General features: G+C 42.9%; 1 protein-coding gene across 3 annotated transcripts in view; it reads right to left on the bottom strand.

Annotated features, from left to right (window-relative positions):
• The window catches only part of PLCB1 (phospholipase C beta 1), a 2,173,917-nt gene that overhangs the window by 868,373 nt on the left and 1,285,745 nt on the right, over nucleotides 1–19,799 (bottom strand). For all 3 annotated transcript variants that reach the window (XM_085612648.1, XM_085612647.1, XM_085612649.1), the window contains exon 10: nucleotides 3,224–3,370. In XM_085612648.1, the coding sequence (XP_085468774.1) occupies nucleotides 3,224–3,370 (147 nt within the window). The remainder of the gene's footprint in view (nucleotides 1–3,223; nucleotides 3,371–19,799) is intronic.

Genomic DNA, 19,799 nt, shown 5'->3' with positions numbered 1-19,799 from the left:
CTGCCTGCGCTCAACAAATATCCATATGTCAAGAGAGTGGCAAGTCGAATCTTTAGACCACTGCTGTTAATCTTTGATGAGGAATCAAAAGTGAGATCAAGAGCTGTCAGTCACTTGGATGCATTTCTCAATGCCACAGTACAAATCTTATTTTGGGTTGCATTTTTTCTTTTTTCATAACAAAATAAAAGTTAAACGAATTTGATAACCTTAGGAACATGTTTTCCTTCCTCATAGCAAGAAGCTATCTAAATCAAAACTGATGCAATATTCTCTTATTATGATCAAACCATGAAAGATAGCAGATTTAGAAAGATGTTTAACGTAAGAAGATGAAAAGAGTATTTGAAAAAGAATACACCTCTGAACTCCTCTATTCATGAACTCAGGACAGGCAGACAAAAAGCATTGAAAGACCCCTTCTGTCTGTTGTTACAGCATAAGAATCCGAAAGATGTGCCACTACCTGTGCACTGAGGTCCTTCAACTCTCATTTTTTAACCCAGAGCTGGAGCTTTTTAAGCCCTAATCATATGGCCCTCATAATCAGTGCATCACATACGTATTAATAGGGTTGCTTTTGAAAAATAAAAAATGCAAAACAAAGAAAATGAATTGTAAAAATATACTATCCTTGATTTCATGCAGAAGAGGTCAACACAATATGATTATGTTACAGTAGGAAACAACAGTATTGACAACGACCACAGTTATATTAACGTATTTGCATTTTATTGATTAGGTAGGGCACCAAAAGATGTAGGGCCTTATTATGAGTTTGGCAGTTCTGCGGACTCTGTATCAGCGGTGGTGGTCCAAGCACAGGGACCTAGGCGGTCCGACCACCGTATTATGAGTTGGGTGGATCAGACGTGCGTAGACCGCCATTGAATGGGCGAGAATGCCAGAAGACCGCCGACCGTCGGGTTCACGGTCCTGGAAAGGCTGCCTCCATAGGGCAGTATGGGGGAGCTGTATAACCATCTGTATTACGAGTTGCCTGTTCCATGAGTAGACTGCAGTGGTCTGACCGTCTGCTTTAAAGCGGCGGTGACAAAGGATTTGGGGTGCGCACTCACCCCTTTCTTCTTCTTCCGACATGAATCCTTTTCTCCAGGTCCCCCTTTCACAGCAGGATCTCCATGCCGAGGATTACGATCCTGTTTGCGGCGATCTACAGGTGAGTCCTTTTCGTACCATAGTCCCAATGCCAGGACTACCCACATATGGGCTGAACCCCGATAATGGGTACATGGTATTTTTCCACATATATCATGCGTCTATGTACAGTCGAATTGCTCCCATAGGCATCGATATGTATTTGTGAAAAATACTAACCACTGCTGCAAGATCCTCTCCTCCATACCACTGGCCCGTGGTCAACTCGTAATATAGCGGACTTCCGACTGCCAGCCCAGTGGGCTGCTGGAAGGGGCAGGCGCGGTTCTATGGCGGTCGGACTGCCAAACTCGGAATAAGGCCCTTCGATTTTGTTTCCATCTGTGTCATTAATTCTTGTTTGCTCAGTGCACCAATGTGCAGAATCTAAATCCATATTTTGATATTTGATCTAATAATTTTCTTAGCACAGTGATAAGAGTGCAAACATGACAATCAAGGCTTTTAACAACTGAACTGCCAAAATGGATGATTCATAACAATCCCTGCTTAAATATTCAGCATTGATACATTTTTGGAGGTGATTGCAAGCAGGGGGCATGGGAACTGATTTTTGGGGATGAGACCTCACTTCTCATCATCAGACTTTGACCCAGATCTGGACCGACAGAAAAGTAGAAAGTTGGAGGGAGAGAAAGATTGTAAAACGGTGACAGTAGCAGAATCGGCATTGACTTGAAGCAAACGCAGGCATCATTGGTATTCCAGTTCTCAAGCATGCAGCAGCTCTGACTCCAAAGATAAACAAAGAACCCATGATCCTTTTTAAAATAAATGAAGCACTGCATAGAAGTACGCTTGTCAAATACCAATGTTTTAGTCATGCAGTACATGGTGTAAACACAAGTATCTTTGTAATGCCTGTTAGAATCCTATGCATGAGTGATGAAAGCATAGCACATTTCCACATACCTTTACAGCATATGGAAAATATATTCATAGCTGCCAGCCAGTCCTGGCTTTTATCCCAGCATTGCTTTGCATTCAAGGGCCTCTTTAAGCTCATACATATGACGTTAAAAGCAAGTTCAAGAATGCATTGGGATGCTGACAGGATTGCCTAATGGTGTTGCACTTGACAATGGAGCCGCTCTGCAAATGTGAGTCTGCAGACAACAGCAACATCACTTCCATTTGCACTTGTTAAGATTGCAGAAAGGCAGTGAAGAGCTTTCTGAAACTATGAGGGTTTAGTAGCATAAAGCGTGGGACCTAATTAATTGGTGCAATTGGGTAAATTAACAGAGCCAAACCATTCTGCAGGGTCACAACACAGTAAAACACATAGTTCAAGAAATTCTTTGGAGAAGGGTTTTGTGGGCACTGACAAACCATGATTTGCAAAACGTGTAGAACACTAGAAAAACACCACCACAACCCACAAATTATAAATACTTTTAACAGGAAACTCTATACATGACACTGTGCAAGAGTTGCTGCAGGTGAACCTTACTCATGTTAAGTGCTGCACTGCAGTTTGAACACAGATACTGTGTGTGGTGCAGTCTATATCAGGCCACTCACATGGCCAATCCTGACACTTTGAAATCATGGAAGCTGATGGTGTAAACTTTCATACTCAACACAGTAAAGAGGATCAAGGGATAAAAACAGAGAACAGGGGAGAATGATGAGGTGCAAAGTGGGTGCAGAGGGGACAGGGTTGAGTGACAGGGACATAGTGAGGGTGAAAGAGAAGGAATAGTGAATGGTAGGAAATCAGATGAAGAAGAGGTAGGAAGGGCGCTGTGTTGGGAAACTGGCGAGGTAGAAAGCCCTACGATGGGTTATGGTTCACGGGACAGCAATGTGCACAGTGATGAGCAGCAGGGTGGAGAATAGACTGGAGCAGGAATAGATGGATGGAGGGATTGATGAAGGAGTAGAACTGGACCAAGTCACAGGAAGTGGCCTAAACGTGGGTCAAGGCATTTCTAATATTTCATTGCTAACTAAACATATATTGAAAATTGGCGACCCCACTGTAATCTCCCCGGTCAGTGGTGTTTCAATAACAACAGAAAAAGAGCATGCTGGTCAGTACCTGTGAGGTAGGTATTGTGCGAGGAATTGATGAAATAATGAGACAGTGGCTGAGACATGTCTTCGTTCACATCCAGTTTCTCAGGGGGGACAACTCCGTTTTCTTCTCCGCTCAGGTAGCTCATAAATCCTTCCACTGATATTTGTCCTATAAAGAAACCATATAATCAGACAAACACGTCTCTAGCTTCCATCAGTCTTATCTTTGGTTTAAAACAGCAGCAAGAGTATTTCAGCATATTTTTTTTTCATAGCGCTATATGTCTCCTTTGTTAATTCAGAGCGCACTGTTAGCTGATCACAGCTTCTAGATGCAATAAGCAGAGAACGATGTTGCACAGCTTGATGCCCAAAAGTGGATTAAAGGAAAAAATGCATGGTTGGCAATTAAAAAATCTTAACATCTGTAAAAAGACGTATTATATTTTATTTTGTTCCTTGAATAATAATTACACGATAAACAATCAGATCTGAATGCTTATCAACTTTTACTAAGACTTTTATCAATTGGAATATATCATTATTTAGACTCTCCAGATTGCACAAGAGTTGAGAAGCATTTTCTCATGGATAATACGAAGCCAGTATGTAGGAATGCGCCTTAGTAACTACATGCATGCTGGGGTAAATGGGCAGAAACAGGTGTGGTTATAGTCTTGTAAACTTGCGAAATCTCATAAACTTGTATAATTGTGGGTATTGACCAACTTCGGCGTGAAGCTTCCAGTCCTGAAAAGTGTCGGCGATTTACTCCTTAAAAGAGATAAATTCAGTTCCCTTCCAAAGTTGGAAGAATAACTGTTCATCCCCAAAGGTGGAGGAGATGTACATGAAGGCGTTTCTCCCTCGGGAAAAATGTTATACCTATTGAGGAAGCAAAAGAAAAAATGTGCATTCACAAACTGGGCTGCATTTTTCCATTGCATAATCGTATGCCATGTAGGATTATGCATTGGAAATATAAGTGACCCGGACAATACCACATTATGTGCTCTGTAGTTCGCCTTGAAACTTAAAACTGGCAAGCCTTTATAGGCATGTTATTGTGAATATTTGTGAAATGTAAACAATAGCAAATCTGTAATAATTCATAGCAGATTTACCACGTTTTTTTAAATTGGGCGATTTATGATCAATTTCTGAAGGGGGTGCCTCACTTTAGTTTTATCTTTCAAGGAAGCGTCCCTTCAATCTCATACTCCAATGTCTTGTCTGTACAATGTTGGGATCAATTGAAAAAGGTGATTGGTTTTCTTTCACCTTCTGGACACATTGAAATAGGTGTGTGCATAGTGGAAGTACCAGCACCTTTTTCATAATGAGTTACTTACCAATCCCACAACAGCCATAGGGCTCACCTAGATGTTCACTGTAGCTCAGTGACACACACAACCTGTCTCATTTCAAAACGTGTGGGAAAAGAAAATGCAGGATGCAAGGCAAATTCCAGAGTACATAAACTGTGCAAAGGATGATGCTGAATTACCAATAGTTCAGATGTCAGCATTTTCACCATATTGCTTAATTGCTTAAATGTTTCCTTGTAATCCTATTGCAAAAACAACTATTGATGGACAGAATGCAGAACAATGTCATACATTCACCCCAGTACAAAGATCTGGGCCTAAATCCATCGTTTTTTTGCTCAACATGCCATTCCAGTTTAGACCCAGCCATATGCAAATCAGTCTTGACCCTGTGCCCACTGGGAACAGTCCAGCCCGAACGGCCAGGCCAGGTCCTCCCTGGACTGGAAACAAGCATCCTAGGACTGGTTTCTGGCTTTCAGCCCTCATCAGCCAGGATAGCTTGACTCCAGTGGCATGGAGAGCACGGAACCAACGTCTGGGCATACCCGTCCCACTCGGGGTGACAAATGCAAAAACAATTGATGGACAAAATGCAGAACAATGTCATACATTCACCTCAGTACAAAGATCTGGGCCTAAATCCATTGTTTTGTTTGCTCACCATGCCATTCCAGTTTAGACCCAGCCATATGCAAATCAGTCTTGACCTTGTGCCCAATGGAAAGAGTGCAGCCCGAACTGCCAGGCCAGGTCCTACCTGGACTGGTAACAAGCATCCTAGGACCGGTTTTGGGCTTTCAGCCCTCATCAGCCAGGATAGCTTGACTCCAATGGCTTGGAGAGCATGGGACCCACGTCTGGGCCTACCCGTCCCACTCGGGGTGACAATTGCATAAACAACAATTGATGGACAGAATGCAGAACAATGTCATACATTCACCCCAGTACAATGATCTGGGCCTAAATCCATCGTTTTCTTCCTCACCATGCCATTCCAGTTTAGACCCAGCCATATGCAAATCAGTCTTGACCCTGTGCCCAAATGGAAACAGTCCAGCCCGAACTGCCAGGACAGGTCCTCCCTGGACTGGAAACAAGCATCCTAGGACCGGTTTTGTGCTTTCAGCCCTCATCAGCCAGGATAGCTTGACTCCAGTGGCATGGAGAGCATGGGACCCACGTCTGGGCCTACCCGTCCCACTCGGGGTGACAATTGCATAAACAACAATTGATGGACAGAATGCAGAACAATGTCATACATTCACCCCAGTACAATGATCTGGGCCTAAATCCATCGTTTTCTTCCTCACCATGCCATTCCAGTTTAGACCCAGCCATATGCAAATCAGTCTTGACCCTGTGCCCAAATGGAAACAGTCCAGCCCGAACTGCCAGGACAGGTCCTCCCTGGACTGGAAACAAGCATCCTAGGACCGGTTTTGTGCTTTCAGCCCTCATCAGCCAGGATAGCTTGACTCCAGTGGCATGGAGAGCACGGGACCCACGTCTGGGCATACCCGTCCCACTCGGGGTGACAAATGCAAAAACAAGAATTGATGGACAGAATGCAGAACAATGTCATACATTCACCCCAGTACAAAGATCTGGGCCTAAATCCATTGTTTTTTTTTGCTCACCATGCCATTCCAGTTTGAACCCAGCCATATTCAAATCAATCTTGACCCTGAGCCGAATGGGAACAGTCCTTCCCGAACTGCCAGGCCAGGTCCTCCCTGGACTGGAAACAAGCATCCTAGGACCGGTTTCGGGCTTTCAGCCCTCATCAGCCAGGATAGCTTGACTCCAGTGGCATGGAGAGCACGGGACCCACGTCTGGGCATACCCGTCCCACTCGGGGTGACAAATGCAAAAACAACAATTGATGGACAGAATGCAGAAGAATGTCATACATTCACCCCAGTACAAAGATCTGGGCCTAAATCCATCATTTTTTTGCTCACCACTACATTCCAGTTAAGACCCAGCCATATGCAAAACAGTCTTGACCCTGTGCCCAATGGGAACAGTCCAGCCTGAACTGCCAGGCCAGGTCCTCCCTGAACTGGAAACAAGCATCCTAGGACCGGATTCGGGCTTTCAGCCCTCATTAGCCAGGATAGCTTGACTCCAGTGACATGGAGACCACGGAACAACTTCTGGGCATACCCGTCCCACTCGGGGTGACAAATGCAAAAACAACAATTGATGGACAGAATGCAGAACAATGTCATACATTCACCCCAGTACAAAGATCTGGGCCTAAATCCATTGGTTTTCTGCTCACCATGCCATTCCAGTTTAGACCCAGCCATATGCAAATCATTCTTGACCCTGTGCCCAATGGGAACAGTCCAGCCCGAACTGCCAGGCCAGGTCCTCCCTGGACTGGAACAAGCATCCTAGGACCGGTTTCGGGCTTTCAGCCCTCATCAGCCAGGATAGCTTGGCTCCAGTGGCATGGAGAGCACAGGACCCATGTCTGGGCATACCCATCCCACTCGGGGTGACAAATGCAAAAACAACAATTGATGGACAGAATGCAGAAGAATGTCATACATTCACCCCAGTACAAATATCTGGGCGTAAATCCATCATTTTTTCTCACCATGACATTCCAGTTTAGACCCAGCCATATGCAAATCAGTCTTGACCCTGTGCCCAATGGGAACAGTCCAGCCCGAACTGCCAGGCCAGGTCCTCCCTGGACTGGAAACAAGCATTCTAGGACCGGTTTGGGGTTTTCAGCCCTTATCAGCCAGGATACTTTGACTCCAGTGGCATGGAGAGCACGGGACCCACATCTGGGCCTACCCGTCCAGCTCGGGGTGACAATTGCAAAAACAACAATTGATGGACAGAATGCAGAACAATGTCATACATTCTCCCCAGTACAAAAATCTGGACCTAAATCCATCGTTTTTTTGCCCACCATGACATTCCAGTTTAGACCCAGCCATATGCAAATCAGTCTTGACCCTGTGCCTAATGGGAACAGTCCAGCCTGAACTGCATAGGACCGGATTCAAGCTATCTTGGCTGAAGAGAGGTGAAACCCCGAAACCGGTCCTAGGATGCTTGTTTCTGGTCCAGGGAGGACCAGGCTTAGCAGTTCGGGCTGGACTGTTCCCATAAGGCACAGGGTCAAGACTGATTTGCATATGGCCAGGTCTAAACTGGGGTGGCATGGTGAGCAAAAGAATGATGGATTTAAACCAGATCTCTTGACTGGGGGTGAATGTTTTGATTTGTTATGCATTCCGTCCATCAATTGTGTTTCTTTTGCTTCTTCGCCCGAAGTGCACCGGGTATGCCCAGACGTGGGTCCCGGGCTCACTGTGCCACTCGATTCAACCTATCCTGGCTGAAGAGGGGTGAAACCCCGAAACTGGTCCTAGGATGCTTGTTTCCGGTCCAGGGAGGACCAGGCTTAGCAATTCAGGCTGGACTGTTCCCATGAGGCACAGGGTCAAGACTGATTTGCATATGGCCAGGTCCAAACTGGGGTGGCATGGTGAGCAAAAGAATGATGGGTTTAACCCAGATCTCTTGACTAGGGGTGAATGTTTTGATTTGTTCTGCATTCCGGCCATCAATTGTGTGTCTTTTGTGATCTTATTGGACATCATTTATAAGAATCAGAGGGGAGTAAAAAGGTGCAAAAACGGGGGCAGCAGTTTAGTGGTGATAATTAAAAGCAAATGTAGAAGAGTTGGTGAATTATTCGAAACAAGTGAGAGGATATATAATACAAAAGTTGTGTGTGTGCCAGTTGTTATTTCCAGTGCTTTGAACGTGCAACTTTTAACTATGAAGAGTTATAGAAAGATGTTAATATTACTCCTTAATATTATTATTATAATTGATAACAGTAGTAGTAGTAGAAGTAATAGTAGTAATAGTATATTTTAATGTGTGGTACAACAGAATGCCTCATTATATTTTGACCTCTTTGGAAAGCATTTGTATTTTAGGTGTTATAAAAAAACATCTCTACAGAAACCCACAACACTTTTTGCAGGTCCAGTTTCTGATTTGCTAACTGTCGGAAATCATCCTACAGAGAGAGTACTGGAGAAGCACATAAAGTGGTCTGCTCCATTCGCTTGATGATGTCTGCATTGGCATGCGTCCAAGAACCTTATTCCTCATTGTTTTATATCATGCAGCTAATATTATTTTAATGCTAGCACCAATAATTGGAATAGCTCCTTTATGACTGTGTGATTTGAATCTCTCAGAATTAATTTCAAATGCTCAGTCTAATTTCCAAACCCACTGAAAAGTTCTTGAAGCAATTTTTACAGGAATTGGGTACTCAAAACAACTGCTTCTGTGGTGTATGTAGTTTTATAACATTTCTGATTTAGCCAAGGGATGACATTGGATTAAATGCAAAATGTTTTTTTTTGTGTTTAGACATTTTTTTCTGCAAAAAGTGTATTTTGGTGTGGTAATATTATGATGCCTTGGGAGGATGTGTATTGTTGGAAAATATTTTTAGCTGACTTAATTTTCGTTTTTGGCATTGCTGAATTAATGGTAGTGTTTTCTTCTTTGTTTTCAATGGCACCTTTGTTTCCTCGCCAAGTGGCTATTTTTCGGTCTGGGCAGTGTGTGTGTGTGTGAGTGTGTGTGTGTTTGTGTATGTGTTTGCCATAGGCAACTATTTTGTCTTTGTTCTTCATACCATTTTGTGTAGTCAGTGCCCATAGGCCTGCTTGTGTTCTTTATTGTCCATGCCTTCTTGCTTGTTGTTGTTTAAAGATGTGGCTGGTGGCCACTTTGTGTAGCAAGCCAGTTTGCTTTTGCCATAGGCCTGCATGTGTTCCATGTTGTCCATGCCGTTTTGCGTGTTGTTTGAACATGTGGTCAGCAGCCATTTTGAGTAGCCTGGCAGTGTGCTTTTGCCATAGGTCTACACACATGTGTTCTTTGTCCTCCATGACTTCTTGCTTGTTGTTTGAACATGTGGCCTGCGGCCAGTTTGTGTAGCTAACCAGTGTGCTTTTGTCATAGGCATGCATATGTTCTTTGTTGTTCATGCCTTCTTCCTTATTGTTTGAACATGTAGCCAGCAACCATTTTCTGTAGTCAGTGTCCATAGGCCTGCATGTGTTCTTTGTTGTCCATGTCTACTTGCTTGTTGTTGTTTGAACATGTGGCCGGCTGCCATTTTGTGTGGCCAGTCAGTGTGCTTTGCCATAGGCCCTCATGTGTTCTTTGTTGTTAAAAATGTTACTGTTCTCCCTGATATAAGTTTATTGTGCTTGAGGATCATTGTAGTATGTATGTACAGTGTTTATATATTATTATATGCATTTTTTCCATTTACCCTTGCTCTCCAAAGGATTTCTTATTGTCCTTTGTGAGACACCAGCAATTACTTTATTTCACATTATTTGATTTTTCCCTACACCACATTGCCTGCCATTAGTATCTTAGGCCATAGGTGCAGACCAGCATTAATTTTTTAAGGATTATTACATTTTCCCCAGCTCCCCTACCTGCCAAAGGTCTTGTTGGGCATAGGCACACACCAGCATTAATTATTTAAGGAATATATAATTTTTCCCTGTAGACCCTGCTTGCCATAGGTCTCTTAGGCCATAGACACAACCCAACATTATTTTGAAAGATTATGTCATTTTCCCCTGCACCCTCTGCCTGCCATAGGCACACACCAGAATTCATTCTTTTAAGGATTATTCCATTTTCTCACAATGCCTGCCATAGGTATCTTAAGCCATAAGCGCACATCAACATCTATTTTTTTAAGGATTATGACATTTTCCCCTTCACCCCCTGCCTGCCCTGGGCACACACCAGCATTCATCTTTTTTTAGGATTACACCATTTCCTTCTACACTCCTTGCCTGCCATAGGTCTCTTAGGCAATAGACATACACCAGCATTAATCTTTTAAGGATTGTTCATTTTTTTCCCTGCACTCCCTGTCTGCCACAGGTGTCTCACCTCGGGGGCACATAAAGCAAATGTTTAAATGTGTATGTTGTTATCCTAATTGAAATATTATGTCATGGTTTGGATTGGAATAGATACACTAGTATTGTTAATTATTTGAGATAACCTCACTAAATTATATTGTCTATATGAATAATTCAAACTGCAAAAATGGCATGTTTCACTGAATGTTTTTCTTGTTTGTTTGCTTTTAGGTGCACAAGAGATATCACCCACAGTATGTTCAGACAGAAGGTCGGCCCAAAGTGACTCCACACCACGCCACCTGAGTATTCCTCTGCTTCCGCTTGTGCACCTAAATGCCAACTGACAGAGCAGTTTGAAGATGGCCTCAAAGAAATGTGATCCTGCCAAGAAAGTGGCCAGTAAGGAGGAGAAGGAGAAGCAGATTGCCACCACTGGTGTGCTGCCTTAACCTTTTTCAGGAAACGTGGTTAGCCTGCTGCACTGTCCTCTGGGAAGGAAGCTGGAAGCAGCACTGCTGTATAAACAATGCCACCCCAACCTATGCCAAAGCCCATGTCTCTCAGCGAGGCAGCCACTGCAATCATAGCGACAAGCAGTGAGTCTGAAATTGATTTGTCTCAGCCGCAAAGTACCCAATACTCCTGGGAATCAGCATACAGTGGACAACAAGAAGTAGGAGCAGAACATTAGGTTGCGCTTTCTGCTGACCAAGATCTAGCTCTTGAACTATTGGCTTTACGATTTCTAGCAAGAGAAAGAAAGGGTACTCCACCATCTTCTCCAAGCACCACCTTCTGATAATCTGGACATGGATTGGACCACGGCCGAGTCCGAGACCCGAGATGAGAGACAAGGGAAAAAGAAAGTTCCTGAAAGCCTTAGAATAATAGAAAGTGACAGTGATGAGGACGAACCAGTGATATCAACATGATCCCTCCTATTCAACCTGCCCAAAGATATATGGCACTGGCTCCACCACCACCACTGCCAGCTTTCATATTTGGAAGGCCCCCACTACATCCACCACTACCCCAATCGAAGTACTCACTGCAGACAGGCAAACAACACACCCATCTACCTTCAGTTCTTCAGGAAAAGGCAGTGGCACACTAAAAAATTCTCCTCCCCAGTTTGGGATTTCTTTATAACTAGCACTCAGGAGGGTAACATTGTAATATGCTACATTTGCCAAGCGAGTGTTCATCGAGGTAAACATGGTTCACATTATGGTACTGGAGGCCAAATGTCCCATATGAAAAAAACATCACGCAATCCAGTGGGAGGAGCACCTTAAAAAGGTAGCTAGTGATGGTGCTGATTAGAGAGGAAAAGCAGCTCTGATCACAGTGATAGAAGGAGATGATGAGGAAGAAAAGGATGACAGTTTTACATAAAAGAATCCCTATCCCCAACAGTGTGCCACCATCACCTCCATCAACAACCTCCAAATGGCACAAGACTCAGAAGCAGACCCCACTGCATACAGTGATTCCCCCAAGACACACATCAAGTCTGCCACCTCCTGGTTCTCTCTGGAAGTTGCTTGTGTCAGGGGAACCACAAAAGAAAAAGATCCAAGCTAGTATTATGGGCATGGTAAGGCAGGAGGGGCCCAACGAACTAAACCACACAATGGAATGTTTTTACAACAGGGAAACTGGACCTCCTTCCTTTTTCTTTTGTAGAAGGAGTGGGGTTTTTAGAATTTGTGGTGGTCATCTGCCCAAAATGGAAGGTTCCAAGCAGCTTCAGCTACATCAATCAGGAGAAAAACAGAGCTAGGGAGACTTCATTCTCTTGGCTTCCATCTTCCACCTTCTTCCTCGCTTGCTGTGTCTTTACTCTAGTTCCATTTATCATATATATTAAATACAATACCTATACAAAATTAACAACAACCTTCATAATACTGAATACAACAGTCAGTTTGATTCCAAAAGATTAATAGAATTGACGGCATTTGTTTAAAATTCTGGCATAGAACAATTCTCTGCTGACTTTATTCAGATATTATGGATGGATGCATTATGTATTCTTTGCTTGTTGGGCAATTTAAATTCTCTGCATAGAATTACCTATATTCACCTTTGTTTGGTACATTTCAGGGACATTTATTTTTAGTTTGGCTTGACAGAGCAGCTGTCATCTTTTTTTACTAGTTTATCAAAATATACACAGATGGTGATTTGGCTCCTACAGAGGAGTATAACTCCCTCACCTAATACTATTGGCTGTTTTATGTACTATTTCACTTCTTTAAGAGTGCTAAAATCACAGTGTTTGAGGGACTACTTTACATCTCAAAAGTAACACTGAATGATCACACATTAAATTCCTTAATAGATGCATCATAAGCAGCAAGTATTCGTTTATTGTTATATTTCGCTCAAGGGGGACTTAAAAAATAGATATTTTAGCCAGAACACAAAAGACAAGCTAGACCTATTGGCTTTGCAGAGGATCATTGATAATTGCCGGCTCTGTTCTTTTTGTTAGCGCCCCTATAACAGGACTCTTTTAGGACGCCAGTAAATGACTAGGACACTCGTGCCTTCAGGTTGCTCCTAGTCTAGGTTTCACAACTATGCACTGATTTACATAAGAGCATCAGGTTATAAAATAACACAAAGCCAAAACAAATTTATAAAAGAAACTCCTGGTTCCATCTTAACTGTCAAATATTTCGGAGATCGGCATCATATGCTTGGTTTTTTATCACATATCTTCTTGCTAGGCCTCAAGATATATACCAAGTTTCATGGCTCAGTGCACCTTCCATTGTGTCCGACTCCGAAATTCAATTATTTTCTGTTGAGTGAATTCCTTGAGGAAAATGGTGCGCCCGGGGCAATCAAACAGACTGGAACAAACAGACAGCTGATAGGGCCGAGATAGCACTGCTCCTGACCGCCAAGACACCTGTGCAATCTGAATTAGCTTAAACCACCGAGAAGTGTGCGCCAGAGAATCTGTAGAACCTGTTCTGCAGTGAAAGATGGACGCCAGAACACCAACCCTGATTATTACCGACCAATCACAGCCAAGATGTAAAGAGATGTCAGCAAGAAGGGAGATGCAATATCAGATCCGAACGAACTGCAGTGCCAGCAACCACATGTATGTGTGTGTATGTGATTTGTATGTGTATGTATGTGTGTGCGCGCACACTCCAGTGCACTCCCGGGGGCGCACATGTGTAGCGGTGTCTGTGGGAATGTGAGACTATGGATGCCAAGTTGGTTCATGATCGTTTTGCGAACGAAAGAGAAGGAATACATTATTTGATCACATTGATTATTTAATGCTGGTAGCTTTGGAAGTATTTATTTCTAAGCCTAATGGCACTCTAGAGCTAACATGAAAGGTCGAATTCGGGTGCGTCAAAGGGTGCCCTTATGTATAAAATATGCATTGATAACATTTTCACTGCAGAATGCAACTCAGGTGAACATCCATAATTGTTAGATATTATCCTCATGCAGTCTGAAATCATTCGCTTGTGAAGAGGCAATAAGGAAGCCCACAAGGTCAGATTTCTGCAAAAATAAAATCCATCGACAATGTTTTATATTGTTTTTTCACCTCAAAATACATATTCACCACGTTGTCTAAAACATATTCAGACTTTAAAATTAAAAGGTGAGAGTTGACAAAGGTTTGACAACCTAAGTAAAGGATGTTGCAGGAAACCCTGCATTGCTTCTGTGATTGACAAAGGTGCACTGCCAGAATGGGTATTTCATTTGCTGAAAAGGATTCCTTTGTTGCAGTTTGAATATGTTGGACAGCCCGTGGAGCTCAGCCATGTTGTGGGGTATTGCAGTTCAGTGTGATTGATGGTGTTTTAGAGTATAACATGCATGCAGGGGTACAGACAACGAGGCCATTCATGCTATAGGATCTGTGGAAACTGAGAGGGAGTCAATTGATACAGACCAATCACATTAACATAGCATTGTAAATACTCCCTGCTAAGTCGTGTGATAGATGTTTCTCACAAGCTTTATAGACTATTTGCTGGGGCCTGGTCTGAAAACTGACAGAAGAAGGAAGTCGACATGCCTAAGTCATTTTTGTTGGACATATCCTAAATGTTTTATGTAAACCAAAAATGATCCGATCAGCAAAATATTGATTTGTCATTTTAAGGCAGATTCATCAATGGCTTCCCTAAGTGCTGGAAGCATTCTTCTTTTCATTATTAATTCATTTTTAGGACAGTGGAGAGGATGAATGGGCTGAAAATGTGGTGGTAGTGGTGAAAATGTAAAAGGCACCTCATCTTGCTTTACTTGTTTGTAGGAGTAGAAAAATGTGGCTTGTAGACACACAGAAGGGATCTGTATGGTGGCTAGACTTGAGGCCCCTGTGATGGTGTCTTGGAAGACAACAATTTAGGTGCTTACGTGGTGTGGCGGTGAAGAATTTTAGCAGTGTTCTACTCTAGACCCAAGTGTTTGGCTGATGTACATATTGCACAGGTAAACCCATGCTGCCTTTCAGTGCTTGACTGTCAATTCATTGAAAGATATTTTTTATTACGAGGAACTCTTTTAACCAGTGTTTGTTTTATAGCTCTGTAATCCTAGTAGGCAATGATATGGATAGACAAGCAACGTGGTAACCAATTGCAACCTTGATGAAGGACACCATCAACATGAAGCCCTGTAGTGTTCTCCAGCAAATCTGAGGCGGAGGGTGGGTGAATCATACCTTGAGGCGGCTCCGGTAATCTTGAAGACCTAAGAGGTGCAATACCGCAGGCAAGCGGATCTAAGTATTTTGGTCATATTGTGGTGTCCTGTGAACCACCTGTAGTACAGATGGGTGTGAGAAGTCAATGTTGAGTTAAGACATATGGTTTTGATGGGCCAATTGTTTTTACTGTTCAAGATTTGCCAGGTTAAAACTTGGTCCTCTGCCTGATTCAGATTTCCAGAGGGTTTATCTGACGAACCTTTCTATATGAGCTCAAAATGGTATATGACCAGGTCATCCGTGTATCAGTCTAAATCTCAAAAACATGGTAGAATGACTTAATTCAAAGGAGTGCCTTATTGATTGGAAGAGCTTTACAAGCATGGTCAATAACAATCGGCCTCCCAGAATTTGTCATTCCATATGCCCTTAGTCGCAAAAAAAGAAAGCTAGACCAAAAGCACTTGAAATTAGCACATAAATACCTGGCAAAATAAAACAGTATTATTTAAACAAGCATTGGCATAGCCAATAGGTCTCGCCTTTGGGACCTTATAAGTGTTTAGCCATGCAACAGTGGATGTTGTTCCACCACGGATATTGTGCTGCATAACATAATACTTATAAAGTCCCAAAGGCGAGACCTATTGGCTTTGCCAATGCTTGTTTGCTTTTTTGTTGGTTTTATGATAATTCAAGGAAGCAATTTTTTAAAACCTTTATTTATTACGCACATTTGGGATCATAAAACGGCTATGCGTTTTTTATGTGCTTTGGAATCCCCCATCATATGCTTTAGTGTTGCATCATATATCTGTAATGCAACCGTATCAGGAAGAGTTTGTGCTGAGACTGTGATGTTCTGTATGTACCTGGGGTGTGTTTTTAAACGTTAATTGTTATCTGACATGCTGTTTTATTGTTCAATCCCTATTGGAGAGAAAGAATGTTGTTGTTGACTCATTTAACTTTATTGGGTGCAGAGTGATTGCATTTTTACTGTTATTTTAATTGAATGTTCTTTATATAAATTGTGTGCACTTTTATGGGCTATAGCAATAGTGCCAAAATAAAGTTTTCTTTGGGTCAGACAGCAAAGTAGTATCCGTTGTTTCACAAATAAATCAAATGGGGGAAAAAAAGCACATAGGTTTGGCTAGTAATGTATTTTGATTATAGTAGTTGCCAACATCCTAGAGATAGAATTGTTGAAAATAAAGCTTTTTTCATATTTTCACATTGTTATGTAATTTGGTATTAACAGTAATTTGTCTAGTTTCATAAGCAGAGAAATGAACAAGCATTGGCCGCCCAGCCGTAAAAGTAACGGCCGCGTGGCCGTGAAAGGGAAAGTGATCGCGATCAAAGTTGAAAGTGATCGCTATCGCGAGGACGGGACGCGCTGTGTGGCAAGCACGCGAGTTGTGCACGTGCAGCAGTGATTGGCGGCTGCGTGCGTGCACGCTCGGGTGAACGCAAGCGTTAGGCCAGCGCTGGTAGCACTTTGAAATCCCGAATACAAAATGTCTCGCCTGAGACAGCGCATGCGCTGGCTCAGGCGAGACCTAAAAAAAGAACCATTGTTACTTACAAAATATAGAGACTACAGTGCTGAGCCAAATATTTAAAAATGCAGCCATCAGAACTATGTACTCCGTGATTATTTACAGAATTACATAACACATTGTGATGAAGTTCAGTGGATTAATCAATGAAAAAATGTAAATTATGCATTTCCATATCTTTAGCATGACACAGAATACTGAGAACTAGCACTGGTTGAAATCTCCAGTTTTTCGCTCCGGGACCCTAGCATTTGGGTGGTTTGATGTGGTTTGAAACAGGCTATATATATTCAGCCAAAGTAGAATTGGTGTTAAACTGGAATTACCTTCATTATTTTATTGCTATCTGCTGCTGCAGGTCTTCCCTGACAGAGGTTAGAAGAATAGATTGGCCCTGAAAGCTCTACCAGAATGAATAATTGACTAACACACGTGCGTCTATGAATAAAGCAGAATTGTCTGAATTACTACGATTACTCGGCATAATTCAGCGTAATTGAAACCCCCCCTAGTCCTAAAACGAACACAAAACTCTTATGAAAGCAAATATCCCGTTGTTGATAGCTCATGCTGTAAAATAAAACAAATCACACGCACAGAGCAGATTTCATCAAAATACTATTAGTACTGTGAAAAAAAAGAGGTTCATGAAAGTAATAGTAGTTGAAATTGAACGACCACAGGTTTAAATGTATTGAGAGCAATGCCTGAAGCAGTGTTATCTAACTAAATATTGCTGAAACTATAGTCAGGGTCACTCGAATTATGCGGCAGTGGAGGGCCAAATTATGCTGCAGGGTTGAGTAGATCATGCGGCAAGACAAGGCAAATTATGTGGCATTATGCAACATATTTTGGGATAGTATTACTTCACTATTTTTTGTCATTTTTAAACTTGTAAACACTGTCCGGGCATTGGTTACACCTCTTTAATAACAGTGTAACAACCAAATATAGAAACAAGCTACAGAGAGGTGACCAGTCAACTTTTGCAAAGGTCCTTGCACTGCACGGCAAGCATGTTTTGGTATTTTTAGTAACTTTTGATCTGTTTGAGCGAGAAACAACATTTATTTTTGTTAAAATATGCAGATTATGTAGCAGGTGATGGATTATGTGGCAAATGCGGCAAATCTATATTTATATGAAAATCACTACAGCTGCAGAATCACATAATTCCATTGGCCCTGACTATATTAAAACATCATAACTACAAAAGAAAATGGGAACGTGAAAGAGAGCAATTAGAAAAAGATTGGTGAGAAATAGCCTAAAACAGTTAGACAAGGAGCCAAAATAACCAGTGGTGACTCCGCTAAGGCGGAAAAGCGTTGCCCCACTGCTCCAAGAGCAGTGAAAGAGTGAAAAATAAAATGATAATAATTGAATGTTATTATCATTTTATTTTTTGTTGCTGCGGGGCTGGGTCAGAGCGGGGCGGGCGGGGCTGGTGGCTCAAGGAGGAGGAGTGGACTAATCACACTAAGTGCGCATGTCTGCTTGGCCGGCCATTTTGACCGACCATGCAGTCATATGCACTTTCTATATTCCCCACCAGGCTGTATGGACAGCCTGGTGGGGAATATGCACAGGCTCCCTGTCCCAATCTGAGAGCCGATCTACGGCACTCAGACCAATCACAACACTGCATTGCAGCATTGTGATTGGCTCAGGGAAGCCTGTGTGCCCGGGTGCTTCCTGCATCTTCTTCCGGACTGGAGTCAGGATGAACAGAGAAGCGGAGGGGAGATGCGGCCGGCAGAAAAGGTAAGTGCATTTCGTAAAAATATTTTGAACCTCCCCTGTCATTCCCTCATCCCTACTAGCCGCCACTGTAAATAACGGCTTATCAGTAAAACGTTTTCTATCCGGGAATGTGTGGTTCACACGCTGGTCACGTCACAGTCAGATTCAAACAGACTACAGACGACCATGTGTTTTCTTGAGTAGATGCAAAACAAGAAAGTGGGTGCAATCTTGAAAATATGCATCCTAAACTTAGTCTGTCAATTGATAATGCTGTTTTGAAAGGTGATGATTTAAAAAGCACCTTATGATAAAAATCTATATATGTCGTTTTGAGTATTTCTGGGATATATATGGTTGTCTAAAAAAAAGGGACTAACAATACCAATGAACTCCCACACTGGGTATTCAGGGAATTGGATGCACTGCTTGTCCTATTATTATGGAATGGGAAGCGATGCTGGATTAGTCTAGAGGTCATGAAGCGTAGGTGGGGCAAAGGGGGTTTAGAGATTCCAGATTTAGAACTTTATTACTTCGCATCACAACTACAACACGCGATAGCCGGGTTGGACACGGACCCCTCCTGGGAGAAGTCCTTGCTGGCAGGCACATATGGGGACCGACAGTTAGGAGCACTGCTCTGGTGGGCTGGGGGACAACGGGTACACAGTCCTCCATTCGTGCGACTCATAGCTGCAATATGGGACCGAGTAGTACGAAGATTAATTCGGGAATGGCCGTTTGCTTCGGAGGCGGACTTCTGGCTATGGCCGCCCTTTGCTCAAATTGACCAGGTTATGTCAACAGATAAATAGAAAGATGGGGGCTCCCTGATGCTGTCTGACCTCTACTCGGACAATACATTCATCAGGAGGCGGTGACCACGAGGCGGTGACCACCTTTGAGCTGGGATCGGGGCAGTTTTTGCAATATGCTAAAATAGCAGCAACGGCGTGGCAATTATGGCCCTCGTTTCCAGAGGCTCCGGGGCACACCCACACCCTGGTCACTATGATAACCATGGCGGGGGGGCGGAAGTTTGTTACTCAACTCTACAGGGCACTGCGGAATGATAAAAAGAATGGCCCCCTAAAAATAGAAGAAAAATGGCAGCAGGTGTTTCCGCAGGAGATCACACCACAGGATTGGGAAAAAATACACAAGAGTGTGCGGAAAGTGTTGCTATGCAATTGCTTCAAACAAATCCAGTATAATATAATACATATGACCTACCTCTCACCCAGGCGGCTTCAGGCCATCGATAGCTCCAGGGACCCACACTGCCCTAGATGTCGTAATGCTCAGG

Source organism: Triturus cristatus, chromosome 6 (assembly GCF_964204655.1).
Source record: "Triturus cristatus chromosome 6, aTriCri1.1, whole genome shotgun sequence".
NCBI classification, from domain to species: Eukaryota; Metazoa; Chordata; class Amphibia; order Caudata; family Salamandridae; genus Triturus; species Triturus cristatus.
The sequence above is the reverse complement of the archived record's forward strand: the minus strand, read 5'-3'. Positions and strand labels throughout refer to the sequence as shown.